Source organism: Marmota marmota, unplaced genomic scaffold (assembly GCF_001458135.2).
Source record: "Marmota marmota marmota unplaced genomic scaffold, marMar, whole genome shotgun sequence".
In the NCBI taxonomy this organism is placed as follows: Eukaryota; Metazoa; Chordata; class Mammalia; order Rodentia; family Sciuridae; genus Marmota; species Marmota marmota.
The window spans coordinates 13,274,650-13,294,103 of NW_025999905.1; the positions used below are offsets into that span (position 1 = coordinate 13,274,650).

The window sequence follows — 19,454 nt, forward strand, 5'->3', positions numbered from 1 at the left end:
AAAAAAAAAAAAAAGAAACATGAATGAGGAGGGGTACACTACAACTGTAGAATAATGATCATCTCTTAAAAAGAGAAGGAAAGAGTTTCAGAGAAGATAATACAATTTTATTTTAACCTTCTTGAATAAGGATAAATAACATTGTAATGCAATTTTTTTAAAAAAATAAAAATGCCCTACAATCAACATTTAATGTAAAACATAGGATTAGTAGCACTACTAATCCATATGGAGTCTGAGGCAAAAGGTAAAGTGTTCATTAAATTTTTTGACAATTTTTCATGAAAATCTTTGAAGTGTGTGGGTGGCAATGGAGATTGAATCCAGAACCTCATACATGCTAGGCAAGCCCTCTAGCCCTGAGCTACATCCCCAACCTTTATTTTGAGACCAGTCTTGCCAAGTTACTGAGGGTGGCCTAGATTGCAATTTTACTGCCTCAGGCTTCTGAGTAGCTGGGATTATAGGTGTGCACCACTACATCTGGAAAATTTTGATGTAAAAATAGTTTTTAAATGTCCATCTTGATTTCCAAGTTCTTTGGTGCCCTCTTAAATTTTGTTCTCCAGGCAAGTATCTTAATTACTTTATCCCAGCTCATTCTTGAATCTTTGACTCACTAACATGTTCCAATCCCCAGAAATATTGTGTGGCACCTAGTAGGAGTTTGGTAATTATTTGTTAAAGGAATGGAAGTTAAATGAAGGCTAAATGATGTGTTCTTATTAGAGACAAAACACTTCAGCTTTTTAGAGAAAAAGCATATGATGTATGATGTCTACTTTTTGAGCAACATTTGAAAAGAATAGTTGGAAAATTCTATGCTGATAAGCCTAAAATTGCCAGTCATCATTTAATCAATATCGATTGCATACCTAGTTGGTGGCAGTTCTTGAACACTTGAGATAAGTAATGTACTTTTTGCCTTCAAAAAGAGTCCAGTGGGCTGGGGGTGTACCTGAGAGGTAGAATGCATGTTTAGTGCATGTGAGGCCCTGGGTTCCATCCCAAGCACTGGAAAAGAAAAAAAAAAAAAACGAAAAAAAAAAACAAAACCAGCCTAATTAGGCAGAGAGAGAAACCAACAGCAATATGGCATGGTAGTCAGGGCTGTAATGGGGTTTAGCCGGGAGTGGTGGGAGTCCGGTGGCATCTTCCCACATTGGAAAGAGTGACAGGAGGTGAGGAGTCTTGAAGAAAATGAACCTAGGTCTTAGTTTGTCTGGGAAACTTCCAGTTTTAGCCTGTTACAGATAAGTTAATATCTGTTATTTTTAGTGCTTCCTTTTACTCTCAAAAGTATCCATATGTGGTATGCTGAATTATTTGGTTGCTTTGATGGACAAGGAGAAGATAGCTCGATGTAGAATATGGAAGCCATTCTGGGTATCAGAAGAAATATGCACCCTGGCACAAAGGTGGGGAAATGCAGGTTGAGTTTTTAGAAGTTTATGTACCCAGATTGGGGGATGAGCTGGGAGGTGGGAGAAACAAGACTAGAGAAGCTGATAGAAAGTAAACAGCCTTGTTTTTTTTTTTTTTTTTTTTTTTAATTCAGATGGCTGCCAGCAAATCCCATTAGCCAAACTTAAGTCCTTGTGTTTATTGAAAGACGGTAACAGAAGTGCATGTCCTATGGAGGTTTTTGTCAGGTGGACCAAGTGGCTTAAACATTTGTTTCTCACCATTCTGGAGGCTGAGATCAGAGTGTCAGCTGGATAGAGTTCTTGGGCAAGGCTCTCTTCCTAGAGAGAAGTGGTACTGGGAAGGAGGGGGAGAGAGACTTGTTCATTTATCTCTGGTTGTATTTGCTCTTAGTAAACATGTCCAAATTATTTTGGGTCACAGAGAAAGTTTGGGATTTTCTTTACAAATCACAAAAACTGGACAATTTCCAATTGAACAAGAAAAACCCACAGACTAGTTGAATCAGTTTGTATGTAGCTATTAAAATTTATTATAATTAAAAAGCAAACTCCAGACCTATTTATTTGTTTTATTTAAAGAAATGCTTTAGCTGTTTGCCTGAATAACGGCTTTTTCCAGAGCATGCAACTCAATCTCATAGCATTTTTTCCCCCTGTAGTTCATAGCAGGAACATTAAGAGAAGCTGGCTGGGTCACAGAATAGTAGAATGAAAGTCTGAAACAGATACCCAGTAGGAATGTTGACACTGGAATTGTCCTCAGACCTGACTTTTAGAAAAAGCTTTGGTACTGGGGATTAAGTCTAGAAAGTAGCTTCTTCCTCAGAGCCTGATTGTTGTCATTTCTCTCTAGGGTGCTAGTTCCAGCCCCACGTAGCCCAAACTGGCAGTTTCCCCTAAGCACTAGGATTCCTTAGTGCCCCATATTTCTGTGTTTCTGGCTGCAGTTTTCTGGAATGCTCTCTGTCTTATTCAGTTCAGGCTGTTGTAACAGAATACCATAGCCTGGGTGCCTTATAAATAATAAAATTTATTTCACATCCAGGTATGGTGGGGAATGCCTATAATCTCATCCACTCAGGAGGCTGAGGCAGGAGAATCACAAGTTCCAGGCTAGCCTCAGCAACTAAGTGAGCTCCTGTCTCAAAATAGATTAAAAATCAAAAAGGGTTGGGGATATGGCTCAGTGGTTAAGTGCCCCTGGTTGGTGTGTATGTATGGGGGGAGTATTTCACATAGCTCTGGGCTAAAAGTATGAGATGAAGACTGAAGATACTGGCAGATTTAAGCCTGATTTATAGTTGGCACCTTCTAGTTTTGTCCTCATCTGTTGCAAGGGACAAATGAGCTCCTTAGAACCTTTTTTTTTTTTTTTTTTTTTTTAACAAGGGCACCACCAATCCCAGAGTCCTCATAACCTAATCACTTCCTAAAGACCACTCTTTCTAATATGATCAACTTGAAGGCTAGGATTTCAACATATATATTTTGGGAAGACACAAACAATCTGACCATTGGTCTTGTCTTACCTCATCCTTTTGTCTTAAAGATTCAAGCCAAGTAACAATTTTTCTAGCAAGTCTTCCCTAATATAATTGTATCCCAGAGTCAGGTATTTCTTCCATGTTTTCATGTTCATCCTGAACACACCTCTAAGTATGGCAATGCTTACATTATGATTTCTGGTACTTCATCTATCCACTGAGCTTGTTGAGCAGGGACTATTGATTAATCTCCATATTCATAGCTTGATGGATAGTAGGTGCTAAGTAATAATAATATCATTTGGAGAGATCTGTTTCAATACCATTTGAAAACAAAAGTGAATTTTCAGTTTTTCAGAATATTGTACAAGTCAAACATCCTCAATCCGAAAATTGAAAATCTGAATTTTTTTAGCACAAACTTGTTGCTGCAAGTGGAAAATTCTATGCCATGGAATTTTGTTTCATGCATACAGTTATTAAAAATAATTGTATAAAATTACCTTCAGCTTACACAATAAAATCTATATGAAGCATAAGTGAATTTTGTGTTGACTTGTGTGTCAATCCCAAGATACCTCATTATGTATATTCAAATATTCCCAAGTCTCAAGAACCCTGAAATCAGAAACCCCTCTGGTCCCAGGTATTTTCAGTAAGGGGAGTTCAACCTGTGTTCTCCATGTGAACTTTAAAAAAGGTGGAATAACTATTTTCTGAGCATTTCAGCTAATTGAAATTTTATAGTTATAATGTGTATAATGTATCAGGAAAATAGATCATACAAATGCATTCAAAATAAATAGTTATTGGAAAGGAGCAAGAAAGCAAGAAGAAACCAACTTTGGGAACTCAACCTGAGTTTCTTATGTAAAATAGGCTCCAGAAATACAAAAAAAAAAAAAAAAAAAAAAAACTTTTTAAGGGAGTCTGTACAACTTCTTGTTAAATACATAACTGAATGAACAAGCAATATCATTTCTACTACAAAGACCTTATATCTTATGTCAATTTGGTATCCTAGGAGATTTATGAAATTGAGTGGTTTTGTTGCCAATTTTTATGACAAGAAAATCTTTGAAGGGGCATATTGTCTTTAAATTAACTGCTTTTTAAAACATTTTTCTTTCTCTAGATATTAGTGCCTATTCTTTCTAATAAGACCAACCATAAATCCTGGTCGTGCTTTACTTCACAAGATATGGAACATCATGTAGAAGTCATGAAAAATAAGATGCATATTTTTAGAGGCAAAATGTCTAGAAGAACTCTTCTACCAATTCCCACTATTGCAGAAAACATTGACCTGGATCAGAATTATTCAGAGACCAAGTATGTAATTGTGTACATATTTCATACAGCATATTAAAATGGAGAGCCAGCAAACCCATTTACTATCACATCCTTAGCAAACTATTTGCAAAGTAAGGAGTTATTTTAGCTACATTTTATTTTTAAATGTTATTTTATTTCAAGGTATACTTTCTAAAGGAAAACCTCATTATCTCAACAATAATATTCCTTTAGTAAAATATTTTTTGAGGATATGGCATATTAGAGACCTACTAAACACAGAATAAAATGCCATAGCTTCAGTTAAGAATGTAAAAATAATTGATTTTGAGGAAATAATATTTAGGAAACTAGTTTACAGATGCATAAAATACCTATTAAAATTCATATCTGTATTTGGATAATTCACTGTTGGATTATCATTTCAATATTTGTAGGCTGCAGTCAAATGAGAGGAGAATACTTCATGCAGTTGAATCTGTGGTTATTAATTGGTCACATCAAATCCAAGAAATTGTAGAAAAAGATTCTATGCAGCCTTTGCTGAATGGTCTTCATCTCACTCCTCAAAGTGAGCTGGATTTCTGGACGATGAGGAGAGAGAATCTATCATGCACTTATAATCAAGTAAGTAGAGAGTCCTAGAAATTGTAAATTGAATAAGCAAAGAACTGTAGAGTGAGGTCTCCTGAGTAGTGATATCCAGTAATTTTAAAGGTTTAAAGCAATCTTTGTATGACTCAATGTTCTGCTCTGATTTTACACCAAAGTGTATATGGTATGCATTTTTAAAATTAATGGGGATTAAAGTAATTTTGCCTTCATGTGAATATTTTGACAGCATTTGAGATAATTGGAAATGTTTTGTGGCAGTGGAAAAAGAATGTTCCCCAAGGGAAATGGTGAAGATGCCAAAATTCAATTAATCTAGTTGATTTAATTGATTTGGGAAGGAAAAGTGTCTTGCTTACTGGATACACAGCTTTGGAAGAGCTAACTTTGGTTCCTCTACTGGGTGCTTGATAAGAGACATCATTATCCAAAGTACATATTTGAAGTCACGAATTGGTGTCAACATACTATATATACAACCAGAGACATGAAAAATTGTGCTGTATATGTGTAGTAAGAATTGTAATGCATTCTGCTGTCATTTATTTTTTTAAAAATAAAAAATGTTCTAAAACGTAAGATGGTCATTTACATGTTTTTTAGAGATTTTTCTGAAACAGATTAAGAAAGTTGGCATGGACTATGTAATGGTTTACATGTGTAAACTAATTTTTTGAAATTTCAAATGAAAACTAAATCAAAATAAACTTATGAAAAAAATTTTAAATTATTTTTAGCTTGAAACAAAGTATGCCTTTGAGTATTAAATACTGTGTATATTGTATTGTGTGAGTGGAGGATAATTTAAATATTTTATTACAGACAGATTTAGTCATCTAGCTTACATTTATTAAAATTTTAAAAATATTTTTAGTTGTTGTTGGATCTTTATATGTGGTGCTAAGAATCAAACCCAGTGCCTCACACATGCTAGGCATGTACTCTATTACTGAGCCACAACTCCAGCCCCTTTTAAAAGTTTTTTTCCTTATTTAATTTAGCTTAAGGCTCCTGTTGTTCTCAAGATGGTCAAGATTCTGAAAACCAAAAAAAGCAGCTATTTTTCTACTTTGAAGGACATTTTCATGACTGTGGAAAATGGTAAAGACTCTTGTTCATGAAACGATGATGCTTGGTTCTTCTAATGATAGATTCATCTCACCCTTTATTCTTCAGCTATACTAAACTATTTTTAGTTTATCTGGTATATAGTGGGTACTTACTCAAATGGCCCCAGATTGAAGATCTTATTAGAATATCTGAGTGAAGGGAGGTGCCTGGGTATTTGGCAGCGGGTAAATGAAAGACCCTACATAGAGGTTTTCCTATCAGCAGCCAGGCTGTGATTGTCTAGTTTTCTCCTGATCGGTGAATCTGTGCTTGATCTCCACCAGTTATTTGGCTTACAAGCACTCAAAGGCATCATTGATCTTTTGGTGAATATTAAATATGAAAATTATGAAAAGGTATCCAGTTAAAAAAAAAAAATCTCTTCTCCATCCTTGTCCTCCCACCATTTACTTTGAGTTTTGCCCAAATAGAACAGTTCTCCCTAAGGTTTTTGATTTCTGTTCATATTTCTTTCTCTAGTTTAAACAAATATGGATGTACATAAAACTGAAGTTTTAAATAAGACTAAAAATAATATAAACAAGGCAGGCTTGGTGGCACACGCCTGTAATCCCAGTGGCTCAGAAAACTGAGGCAGGAGGATCGCAAGTTCAAAGCTAGCCTCAGCAACTTAACGAGGTCCTAAGCAAGTCCATGAGACCCTCTCTCTGAATAAAATATATAAAAGCTCTGGGGATGTTCAGTGGTTAAGTGCCCCAGGTTCAATTCCCATTACCAAACAATAAAAACTAAAAATAATAGCTGTTTTTGCTTGTTTCTAACACTAGAACATTTCATTTTTTTTCCCTATGTGACATTTAGAAAGTTAAGAAATAATTCAAATTTACTTTGGAAGTATTTTGATATATCTTTAGGATTATTGCCATGAATTTGGTTAGAAAAGATGGTGTAGGGGGACTATTTGGTCTAGGTTATCTCAGAATAGAATTGGTGTTCTAACTCTGCTTATTAAACATTTTAAATTTGCCAAGTCTCTGTCTGGATTTCATCGGCCAAACTGGCCAAAACACCATGGTTTTGGTGTGGTATTTCTCATTCTTGTGATTGTTAGTATTTTAGGCCAGATAGATCTTTGTCATAAGGGGACATCCTTGCACTGTAAGATCTTAGCATTATCCCTGGCCTCTATACTGCTCCCGTTTGAGTTGTGCCAAAAATGTCTCCAGACATTAGCAGATGTCTCTTGGGACCAAAATCTCCCCTAAGAACCACTGGATAGAGGTTATCATATACATTATATTGTATGGAACACACAGTAGCTTTGTCCTCAGTGAATAGATACTATTAGCATTTTTTTTGTGTGTGTGAGTATAAGATGAGCATTCTCTGTGGATAAAACTGCTACAGAAATAAATTCCAGGGGTTCTCATAGTCTTACCAGCAAATGTCCTGGAGATTCAGAAAAAAACAATTTTCAGTTGAGCCTATGGCCCAAAGGTATGGTCAGTTAGAGGTAGAAGGCCCGTCTCAAAAATGTCCTTGGTGCTCTACAAAATTATCAAACATGCTTAACATGTTTTAAGGGCACTTGCCTATTAGATGCAGTTATTTAACTTTGAAGTTAATATTGACAAAAATACACTAATTTGAAAACATGAGTATATCTGGGACATGGGTATGCTCTTTTCACAAAACTTTATTATTTGTTTTGTTTTTGCCACGCTGGGGATGGAACCCAGGGCTTTGCACATGGTAGGCAAGTGCTCTACCACTGAGCTACATGCCCAGCCTGCAAGGCTTTATTGTTGGTGCACAGATAGCTTGGTTATATGTATATCAAGCGGAGTAGTATGGGTGAGTGACAAAGGTCAGTGGGTGTTTGTTTTTTTTAATGATCTTTTGGAATAACATATGAAAATAAGCTTTAACTTCATTCTCTACCTTCCTAAAAATAACCATTTTTCAGTTAATCAAAGGTATCTGTAGCCTCAGGAGCAAAGTGAAGTCTGATGGAGATCTATTTAGGGTACATTAAGAGGACTAGCTTTAACCAAGAGAAGGTATGAACTTGATTAAGCAGTCACTAGCAGTATTGAACTATTTTTTCTTCATATCTATGAGATTTTTAAGAAGCATTGCTTTTATCATGCTTGACTGATTTTTGTTGTAAAATTCACACAGCATAAAATTAACCATCACACAGTGTAAACTCAGTGACATTTAGGACATTGCAGTACAACTATCTCTTCTGTCCAGTCCCAAAATATTTTCATCACTGTTCTTAATAATTGGTATCTTTGTGAGTACTGTAATAGAAGTTTTCTTAACCATTGCATCAGTTACTCTTGTAGGAAACTGGATTGGCCTGATAAATGATTGATTTGCGCTTGTCCCACGTACTGAGGAGGAATGAATGTTTTGGTGATGAAGCTTGTAATCCAACTCATAAAGTGACAGCAACATCACAGAGCTGTTTTATTCCCACAGTGTTTCCATGGGGTTGAGTAAATCTCTTTAGACTGCAAGGATTTTCCCCCCTGGGTCTTCAGCCACAATTACTTATGCTATGTGAGTAACTAGACCAGCGCTCTCCTGAGTGGCTGCGTTACAAATGAACGGTGTATAAAGTTTTTCAAACTGCTCATATGTGGATTGTAAGATAAATAATGAAAAAGGAAAGATGATAACATTTAAGTACAGCCATGTCGTTGGACATGGTTCTCTTGAACTTGTAAAGCGAGTTTAGAAAAAAAAGAGACTACATCCTCTGCATGACAGTTCTCTTTCCTTTCAGCTCTTCTTGAAGCTCAGGACATAGAACTTTATCTGAGCCCTCTGAGAAGACACATTGAACGTCTCCAGGAAACAGAATTCCCACAGATCCACCTGCTAGTCGCCCCATTATTTCATACCATCTGTCTCATTTGGAGTCATTCCAAGTTTTACAGCACCCCTGCTCGGATTATAGTCTTATTGCAAGAGTTTTGTAATCTCTTCATTGAACAGGTATGAAGCATCAAAAATAGGAACAAGAAGAATCATTGTACCTCGAGCGGTGGTGCACACCTATAATTCTATTGGCTTGGGAGGCTGAGACAGGAGGATCGCAAGTTCAAAGCCAGCCTCAGCAATGGCAAGGTGCTAAACAACTCAGTGGGACTCTCTAAATAAAATAAAAAATAGGGCTGGGGATGTGGCTTAGAAGTTGAGTGCCTCTGCTTTCAGTCCCTGGTACCCACCCACCCCCAGTCCTCTTCCTCCCCCCCAAAAAATCATTGCCATGAGGTAGGTTGTATTGGATTAGTGAAGAAAAAAAATCCAGATTACTATAAGAACACCATTTCCCTCTGTTTTCAGAAATGACTTTTATGGTTACAAAAGCCAGTAGCATTTTTTTTTTTTAAATCCAAAATCCCAAAGGAGCTCTGGAAATTAGTGAGATACAGTCAAAGAACATATTGTTGGTGGGTTTTGTTTAACATCCTACTTTCAAAGAGATTTAAGGCAGATTCCAATAAAAGGTCAGTATGCAAAGTACCTTCTCTTTGGCCTTCCCTTTGGTTTCCACAAGATTCTGGCTGATAGAAGACTGTTAGGAATGAAGTGAAGTAGAGCATCTGCCCCCACCCCCAAATCATCTTTGACAGTTGTGGAATTGTATTAAAAGAATTTTGGTTCACTGTTGATCTTTAAAAATCTTTTATAATTATTTCTCTACCCTTAACATGTCAATTTTTTTTTTTTTTAAACTAGATCAGCGCCCTCTGCTTCCCCATCCTTTTCTGTGTGAAGTTTCATCCTTCTTGGGTTCATGGTGTCAACATATTGTGTAATTTGAGAACTGAAAGATGCTTGGATTCCGCAAAACCTGGTTGGTCTTAGTTGGGAGTATGTCCGGCTGCTCTGGCTACCATGATTAAAGAGTATAGACATGGTGCTTTAATCGGCACAAATTAATTTTCTCAGTTCTGGAGGCTGGAAGTCTGTGAGGAGGCTGAAGCAGGTTCATGTTCTGCTGAGGGCCCTCTTATTGGTTTGTAGGCAGCCAGCCACTTTCTTACTGTGTTCTAACTTAGTGATCATCTTCTCCTTATAAAGTGACAGTCCTGTTGGATTAGGGCCCCATCCTTATAATCTCTCTTAACCCCGATGATCTCCTGAAAACCATAGATCCAGAGATAGTCACATTGGAGTTAGCCTTTCATCGTATAAGTTTGGGAAGGACAAAATTCAGATAGGTTTCAGATGACTAAACAGATTTGAAAGATGTCATTTGCTCAATTTCCTTGAAGTTAGTGGAGAGCCAGACTAGATAAGCGATCTGCAGACTTGTGGTTTAGAGTTTCTGGAGTGTGAGATGAAGTTGTTAAGTCCCTCTTCCTCACCCCTTGAAGGAGGTGAGTGGTGTGTGGAAAAGTCTTGAGACTTGAACCAAGATAGATGCTAATCTATTAGAACCACTTAGGTAGGTTATATTACCCCTCTCTGAGCTTCAAGTTAATTTGTTGCTATATTTTATTGTCATTTCCTCTGGTTTCATTTTATTTCTGTTCCTGGTGTCAGACTTCGTTTTGCTCCATTTCTAGGCAAGTGTCCTGGGCCCCAATGACTCTGATCTCCATGTGAAACACTGCTATCCCTGTTGGAGGGCCATAAATACAACTACTACTACTCCAAATCTCCTTTTAGGAACCCTCTTCTCATAAAATTATCAAAACCATTTTACTGCAAAGCTCCATTAATGTACAAACTCAGAGGGGGCTTTTCATTGGGATAGGTTGCTTTTAAGAAGTCCTGGCTACCTTTAAGCCTATAAATCTATTATCCGGGCCCCTAGTCTGTGTCAACAGCCAGAGTCTGCCAAGCTCCCGAGAGAATTCTGTGGCTTCTCTTGTTCCTTAGTTCTGGCTTCAGTCCAAAGGTTCCATTGACCTGATTTCTTTGATTGTCCAAATGGCAGATCCAGGATTTTTTAGTCAATCTGCCCTAATATGTTAAGAAGCAAAAATCAGCAATGAGCCAACACTCATTCCTGGATTCCTTAAAGAGCTAAGTGCCCTCTCTACTCCCCAATTGTTTGCTCATTTAATTTACATATTTAACAAACACTATATGGTGCTTATTGTTTTGCCAGGAACTACTTAATCCCTTTATAAAATATCAAATATTCAATTCTCAAGACTGTGGCATAGGTATTATTAGTAGCTCCATTTTATAATTAGAAAACTGAAGTTGAGAGAACATAAATGGCTTTCTCAAGGTTACCTAAGTAGTAAGTGATGAATTGTATGCCCATTCTATGATGCTCCATATTTTTAAAATTTTTATTTCTAATTAAAACATACATGATGTGCAAACAAGAATTGTAAAACATTCTTACAACATTTGTAACAATGGGAAAAGTTTTACAATTCTAAAACCCTGAAACTCGGCATTTAACAATTTTTTCTTCCCCTAAAACTTATGCATAGTTATGCACTTTATGATACACACAATTTCACTACCTTCTTTGAAAATGACTTTTTGTTGCTGGATATACAAATTGTTGCCAGCCTTCTCTATTATAAACTACATGCGGAAAAAATTTTATGCTAAAGCCCCTTTTCTTTAACTTGGATAATTGGCTTAGTGTTAATTCAAAAGGTACAATCTTTTCATGACTCTTGAGCAATATTTAATATTTGCAAATTTTTTCCTAAAAGGATATTATTAATATGCTTGAAGTTTTACTACAACTTGCCAACTTTGAGCATTACCATTTTTAAAAAACTTGGGGTCATTTACTGGGAATTTAGCAGTATCCTGTAGTTTATTTGTACTTTGCATGATATGTGTGATTATACATTTTATGTACTTTTTCAATTGTGTTTCTTCATCTATCCTTCATGTACTTCGCTTTCATGAATTTATTGATCCCATCGTTTCAGTAACGATAAACCATTTTTTAATTTGTTATGTAACTAAGGGTCATAATCTGTTATTAGAGGACATAAACTGGCATTCTGTCAGCTGCATTTTGCATAATTTATTTTTGTTACTGGGGATTTAATCTAGGGATGTTTACCAATGAGCCACATCCCCAGCCTTTTTAATTTTTTATTTTGAGACAAAGTCTTGCTAAGTTGGTGAGGCTGGCCTTGAACTTATGATCCTCCTTCCTCAACATAATGAGTTTCTAGCATTACAGGTGAGCACCTCCATGCCTGGCTTTTTTTTTTTTTTTTAATTGCCAGTCTTAAATTTGATAGATTCCATTTAAATTCCAGTGTTTAGCCTCCACTGAAAAGTCAGAGATATTTTCACACTGGCTGTGTCATCCCGTTATCACAGTTGATTGCTGGTGCTTTGGGTGCCCCTTTCAATGGATCAGTTGCAGCCCAGATTACTGTCGTCCTCACAGTCTGCTGCTGCTCCTGATCTGCTTTACTCATCATCTGCCTGACCCAATGGATGGTTTCCAGTCACAGACAGAAACCCTGAATTACTTTAGAAGCAAATGTGCTTCTCCTTGTTTCCTTACAGTGATCATTAACATTGTCACTTAGGTTAGCTGCACGAAAGGGATCATTGGATTTCCTGACATGGTGATACACATAAGTTTCAGCGATGGGGATTTTCTTAATGCCTTGACTAATTTCTCTGCTAATCCAACTTAAACTTCTAGTTAGTGCATGGTTACACCATAAGTCCACCACTCTTCTATTCTATGGTTTGATATCTCTATAGGTGAATATTGTTATCCATAAGATCCTGGGTGGAGAAGAATCAAAGTCTGAGCAGTCAAGCCTGGAGAAGAGGTATCAGTATTGAGCAAAAGAATCTATAAAAGCATATAAAGAATAGAGAAGAAGCAGGTGGGAAATGGGTGTTATTAGACAATATCATTGATCAATTGGCTAATTGATATGTAATTGGCTTACTGATATGTAAATTGATTAGCAGTACAGTTGTCTCTCAGTGTCCACAGCGGACTAGTTCCAAGACTCCCATGGCTACCCAAATCCTTGGATGCTCAATTTAATTGTATATGATGGTCTAGCATTTGTATATAACCAATGCATGTCATCTGGTATACTTTAAATCACCTGTAGATTACTTCTTATACCTACTACAATGCAAATGCTATGTGAACGGTAAAAACCAATAATACTGTATTGTTTGGGAAATGATGAAAAGAACAAGTCTGTTCATTTTCAGTACAGATACGATTTTTAAAAAATGTTTCCAATCTGTGGTGATTTGAATCCATGGATGTGGAGGGCTGGACAGGGCTGACTGTATTTGTTTATAGAACCTTCAAAGTAGGACCAGTTCATACTCAATCCTGTGGCTTTTTGTTTGTCCTGATACCATTAAGTATAAGATAATAGAGGTGTGTTTGGGTCTGCTCCAGAAACATTTGTAGGAGGTAGAAAGGAATTCAGAGTTTAAGAGCTAAAATGGATCTTGAGGTTCTCTAATTCATCTCTCTCATTTGCAGATAAGGAAATAGATCCTCTGAGACAACTTGCCCAGGTCTCTTGACTCCTGTGCGTTTCCCTCATAGTCTCTGCTGCCCAGTCCAATACTGTAGACCGGGTTTTATAATCTAGGATGTTAAGAGCTAGTCAGGGATATTATTTTAGGAGATCTTACTCAACAGTGGGCATATGAGTAAACTGAATTGGCTATGATGATCTTGTCTACATGCAGGCCAGCCGGCTAGCACAGGAATGAATACAGGGGTGGCTTGTCCAGTGATGTCACTTTGAGTTTAAGTAATTAGGTAACAGGAAGCTGAGAAGGGAAGGAAATTGAGTTCTCTCTATTCTCAACTTACTAAAACATCAAAGCATCATATACATAATGGTAAATGGAGTATACCATATACTATTCCAGAGTGTACACTGTTTTGAAATTCACACTATGAAGGGATCACTGGTGGTTCTCCTCCCTGTTCTGTGTTGGCAGCCTTCATGTAGAGATTAATTTTCAGCCAGAGGAGGAAATAAGAGCATAGACTGGGAATCAATGGCTGGAATTTGAAGTATTCTGATCAGTGTGGTTTTAGACACTGATCTTTTGGGCACTGGGAATTGAACCCAGGGGTGCTTTATCACTGAGCCCCAGCTCTTTGATTATATTTTATTTTGAGACAGTCTTGCTAAATTGCTGGGGCTGGCCTAAACCTGCAATCCTACCATCAAAGCCTCCCAAGCTGCTGAGAGTCCAGGTGTGCGCCACCACAGCTGGCGAGTGATTGTCTTATTGCTTTAAAAGTGAGTGCCATACAGTCTGTCTTGAATGTAAAACTGTTGCATTAATGGGTTAGGGGATCATATGTCTACATTTAGGGGGGAAAAGGACCTCCATATGCAGCATGGAACTCAATGGTTTTAAAACATTCCATTCTTCACTGAGATCTTGAAAAACCTTATCAGCAACCACAAAATTAAAGATACATAATTTAAACCTATAATCTATATGAGGTTAAAATGCACCAGAAAATAGTATACAAAAGAAACTCAGAAGGCAGTTTTTGAGGTCCTTGAAGGGAGGAATTCTGAATGTTCATGACAAATATAATGAGACCTAGACGGTGGTCCTCACAGGTGCTGGCTCAGAGCTCCATGGATCAGCTGGTCTTTTTCCTTTATTCTTTTTCTCTTTCAAAATAGTTAATGCAACATATCTCAGATTAAACATCTTAAAATGCCACTTAAGCCCCAAGAAGAGAAGTTTGCTAACCCAGGATAATTTTTAGTGGCATAACCATCTAATCGGCTCTTAGTCATTTTTGCAAGTGACCCTGTACTTCAGGTAAAGTGATGATATTTTAAAAACCCACATTTTGACAGCTTTCCCTGCTGGCTTGTGTATTTCCTTATATGAAATAATTGTGCAGAATATTTGCTGGCAGAAATACCTGTGCAAATTCAGATTACACAGTTGTCATATAGCAAAAATTTAGTCATCGCTAGAATGTATAAATCCAGAAATAGTTGGTGTTTCCTACATTATTATTCTACCTTATAAAATTTATGTCATTGAAGCCCAAGTGTCTGAATTTCCAGAATTCATGCTTTGTGTCTCAGCATTGCCGACCCAATTCTAGATGTTGTCATTTTAAAACTATGAATTGAAAAAGATGGTAACAGTGAACTTTTAAACATAGTCCTTTCCTTGAATCCTAGGCAATAGCTTATCTTTCACCTGAGGACCTCTTGAAAGGAGAAATCGAAGACTCGTTGGAAAAGGTGCAGGTTGCCATTAACATCTTAAAGAGTTTCAAACATTCTTTTTTCAACTATAGAAAACGATTGACAAGCTATTTCATGGGAAATAAAGATGTGAGAACTTGGGATTTCCCATCTCATCTGGTATTTTGCAGATTTGACAAGTTCCTTGACCGTTTAATGAAAATAGAGGTATTTATTTATTGACTTTTTTATTCATATTGTGGGTGAGGTAAAAAAGCCAATAGCTTTCCACAGGATTCATGGACCAGCTTCTATGTGATGGGAGGAGGGCTCCCTTCTTAGTCTCATGAGGAGCTCACAATGTCAGTGCTATAAGGATAGAAGAATGAATTTAAAAGATTTAATTTGGCTTTTATTCATTTTTCATTCTGTTATTATACCAATTATAAGTCTTTTTATCTATTAGTCTTTTTAAAATTCTAATTAGTTATATATGATAGTAGAATGCATTTTGACATATTGTACACAAATGGAGCACAACTTCTCATTCTTCTGGCTGTGCATGGTGCAGAGTCACTCCAGTAGTGTAATCACACATGTATATAGGGTAGTAATGTCTGCCTCTTTCTACTGTCCTTCCCATCCCCACAACTCCACCCCTTCTCTCACTCCCCTCTACGCAAACCAAAGTTTCTTCATTCTTCCCTACCCACCCCCATCCCGCTATGGATCAGCATTCACTTATCAGAGAAAACATTTGGCTTTTGTTTTTTTGGGATTGGATTATTTCACTTGGCATAATATTCTCTAGTTCCATCAATTTACCTGCAAATGCCATAATTTCATTCTTCTTTATGGCTGAGTAATATTCCATTGTGTCTAGGTACCACATTTTCTTTATCCATTCATCTGTTGAGGGGCATCTAGGTTGGTTCCATAGTTTAGCTGTTGTGAATTGAGCTGCTCTTATGGTTTACTAAGCTCCTGAATGCTACAAATCAGGAAGTTGTAAAAGATTCCCTTTTCCCTGATATGTTCAAGAGGAAATATATAAAACATGGTTTAAATTAAGATTGCATACCTAAAAACCCATTTGATAATTTAAAATAATTACACTGTCTTCAGTATATGGGACTTACTGGGTAAGATATTTTTAAGTTTGGACTGAAAACATGGCCTTATTTTCAAACTCTAATAATTTGGGGCTTTTATCATTGATATAAAGTTCATTGAATTTCTTTCAAAATTAGAGGTCTACGTTTTGAAAAATTCAAATTTGTGCTTAGCCAGCCAGACCATCTCATAAAGTCACTTAAATACCTAAGTAAGAGCAGCTTGCTCGTCCCTTTTATAACAATCTCTGGAGCTCTCTTCCAAAAAAGGGACCTGCCTCACTATAAAGTGTAGGTGCCTGAAAATGTGAGTTTTGGATATCTCCTGGGGATCCGGCTTATAATTAGGAGGGTATAAAATTATAGGAGTCACATGTCTAACCATGGTAAGTTAGGGGGTCCTTGTATTGAGATGCTTTTCAGCAAACATAAAAATGGGAATTTGATTTTAAAACTTAATAATCACTTGGTTCAATTGTATCAGGAACAGTTTCTGTCATCTAAGTGTCCGTGGACTCACTGATTCAGAATGTTTGAAAATGTTCTCAGTTTGAAACTTTTGTGTTTTTACAAAGGATGTATTTGTCACCATGTTGGAATTTGAAAAGCTGGAAAGACTGGAATTTGGCGGTATCAGGGGAACAATTTTAAATGAGCAAATCTGCAAGATGAATGAAGAATTTATAGAACTCTGTAAAGTCTTTAAACACAGCTCTTATGACCCGTCTGATTGCAACAACATGGTAATATTGTACCTTTGCATTCTCATTTCTTAGGATTCTATATTTTTAAAGCTGGAAAAGGAAGGAGTTGCAGTGATAATAGGTACCATCTAGTCTGGCCCCTGTAGGACCAAAGAGGTTAAATGACTTGCCTGAAGTCTCTTAGCTTCTTCGTGGTGGGTCACAGATCAGAACTGAGGCCTTTGTATTTATTCTGGAACTGTTTCTGATATAACTAGACCTCAGTCTGGATTTGTTTCCTATGCATATTGAAAAGGAAATTTTCTATTGTAACTCGTTTTAGTCTCATTTTTTTGATGTCCATGTAATTTATATGTTTTATTATAGTTTTTTCCCAAATCACTGAATATATTTTTTGTCTGTTTATCCAATTAGTTTCACCCCTTTCATTGCATCTATTACTAACCTATATGTTGTCTCTTATAATGTTATTTAGAGCTATTTATAATTTTATGTATTCAACCTCAGGAAATAGCAGTAACTCTCAGACTTAATCTGATTTAAATTGTGATTTAAGCTGCTTCTGTTCTCTGTCACCTGTGAGCATCCTGAAGCTCTAAGAAAAAAATAGAATTGTTTTAGTGGTTTGCCAAAAACGGTGAAGGCTGAGTTAAAAAAATTAATTTGTTTTTTAAAATACAAAATATGAATTTATTCACTATTGTGTTTGTATTTGGCTAAGTAATTGAATCTTTAAAATCTACAAATCTATGTTAACTTTATAATGATGGCATTCAGGTAAGTGTAGTCAATGGTAAGAGGACACTGCCATGTTGGTACCCTACAATTTGTGGATAAGTGGGAGAAGCCTACTGACATTCTGAGCCTGTCCTGATAGCCTGTGTGATGGCTGGCACTTGGAAGGCATTCAGTGAATGGGACACTTCCAGGAGCCAGTGACTCTGCCTGCCTGAGTGAACTATTGGAGGAAGACTGTGAAACTGGGCAGGAAATTTGAGTAGTAGGAGAGTTGTGCTTTCCTCATAATTATAGAAACTGGCAGGTTTCAGAATGCCAGGGTGAGAGACCTTGAGCAGGTTTCACTGATGTCACTACTTTGTCAATGCCCGGATCCTGATGTTCTTCCTTTGTCTGCCTGTGCAGTCACAAGAATGTGGGTGTAGACAGTGCATTTGTTTTAACTCACCTATCTGCTTGCTATTTGTATCTTGGAGGCCTATTTTACTTTGCACATAAGTAAAAGGACAAGGTCTGGGTTGGAGACCTCAACCTTCCCTTAAAGTTCCCCTTCATCTCCTATCTGATTACCTTGCTCTAAGATATAGTCTAGAAGCTGCTTAATGTTCATCATTCCTTAAAATTAACACAAGAATTAACTAAAATTTTACTTAACTGGTACACTTATGTTGAAGAAGACCTTTTTTTTTGGGAAAGTGTCTCAATTATCACTACTGCCTAAAAATATTGCATCTATTATATATTTTTGCATAATAAGCTGTTCATTAGGTGTGTTTTATCTGAGTCCATTATACATTGATTTTTATGGTGAAATTAGTAATTTTTATATGCATACATGTGGTACACATATGAAAGCAAGCACCCCTGCCCTTCCACTCCCAGTGCACACACCCTCATGCATCCTTCTCAGACCCCGTTGACTGTACACTCATGCTTACATAGCAGGATAGGTCATGATTGGCGGGCCATCTGCACTTTGGTACAGAAATGGTTTAAATCTATTCCATTAAATTAAAGAAATGATAACTAATTTACTTTCTGAAATGCTATTTAGTTTTCTCTTCACCAATCTCAAGCCTGTTAATCAGGCTTTCAGTCTTAATTGGTGTGACAAAAGGTCTGCCGCTGATGGTCCATGTGCAGAATGTGGGGATTTTCTCAGTGTTAAATTTTGTATATGAGGTGTCTCCCTGAGCTCCTGTGTTAATGCAGGAGAGTTTGCAGGTAACATGATTGCATCATGAGCTGTAACCTAACCAGTCATCCTAGTTTGAATGAACTGGGTAGTAACTGAAGGCAGATGGGGTCTGGCTGGAGGAGGTAGGTCATTGGCATATGCCCTAGAGGAGGTTTATCTTCTCTGTGGAACAACACCTCCCTCCCTACCCCACTTCCTGGCCACCATGAATGGAGCAGTGCTTCTCCATCACCCTTCTGCCATGATGTTCTGCCCCATCTTGGGTCCAGAGCAATGGAGTTGACCCACTATAGATTAAACCTCTGAAAATTGTGAGCCCCACATAAATCTCTCCCTGGTCTAAGTTGGTCTTGTTGAGTATTTTGGTCACTGACAATAAAACTAGCTAACACATTTAGGCATTTAGATAAACACACTTTTTGGCTTCTCAATTATTAATAGCAAATGGAAAGGTTACTTTAGGTATTTTCTTTGGCCTTTCCCACTTGAGATCTAGACAATTGTGAGACTGGATTTCTTTGTTGAATATGTTTAACAGCTACTTTGATACCATTATACTCAGTAGCTGTTCTTTGCTGGTATTCTGCATTGTCACTTTAAAAAAAATTTCTTGAATTACTAAGCAAGGATGGTGCT

General features: G+C 36.9%; 1 protein-coding gene across 7 annotated transcripts in view; it reads left to right on the top strand.

The window, feature by feature from the left end:
• The window catches only part of Dnah11 (dynein axonemal heavy chain 11), a 305,840-nt gene that overhangs the window by 5,783 nt on the left and 280,603 nt on the right, over positions 1 to 19,454 (top strand). For 4 of the 7 annotated variants that reach the window (XR_007346137.1, XM_048799700.1, XM_048799694.1 and 1 more), the window contains 6 exons: positions 4,047 to 4,243; positions 4,642 to 4,831; positions 5,818 to 5,917; positions 8,682 to 8,893; positions 15,061 to 15,294; positions 16,754 to 16,921. Coding sequence is in view for 6 of the 7 variants with exons in the window: in XM_048799700.1 (XP_048655657.1) it covers positions 4,047 to 4,243; positions 4,642 to 4,831; positions 5,818 to 5,917; positions 8,682 to 8,893; positions 15,061 to 15,294; positions 16,754 to 16,921 (1,101 nt within the window). In the remaining variant the exon portion in view is untranslated. Of the gene's footprint in view, positions 1 to 4,046; positions 4,244 to 4,641; positions 4,832 to 5,817; positions 5,918 to 8,393; positions 8,456 to 8,681; positions 8,894 to 12,613; positions 12,685 to 15,060; positions 15,295 to 16,753; positions 16,922 to 19,454 lie in introns of those variants that run through there. The other 3 variants (XM_048799695.1, XM_048799697.1, XM_048799699.1) reach the window with 3 other exon arrangements.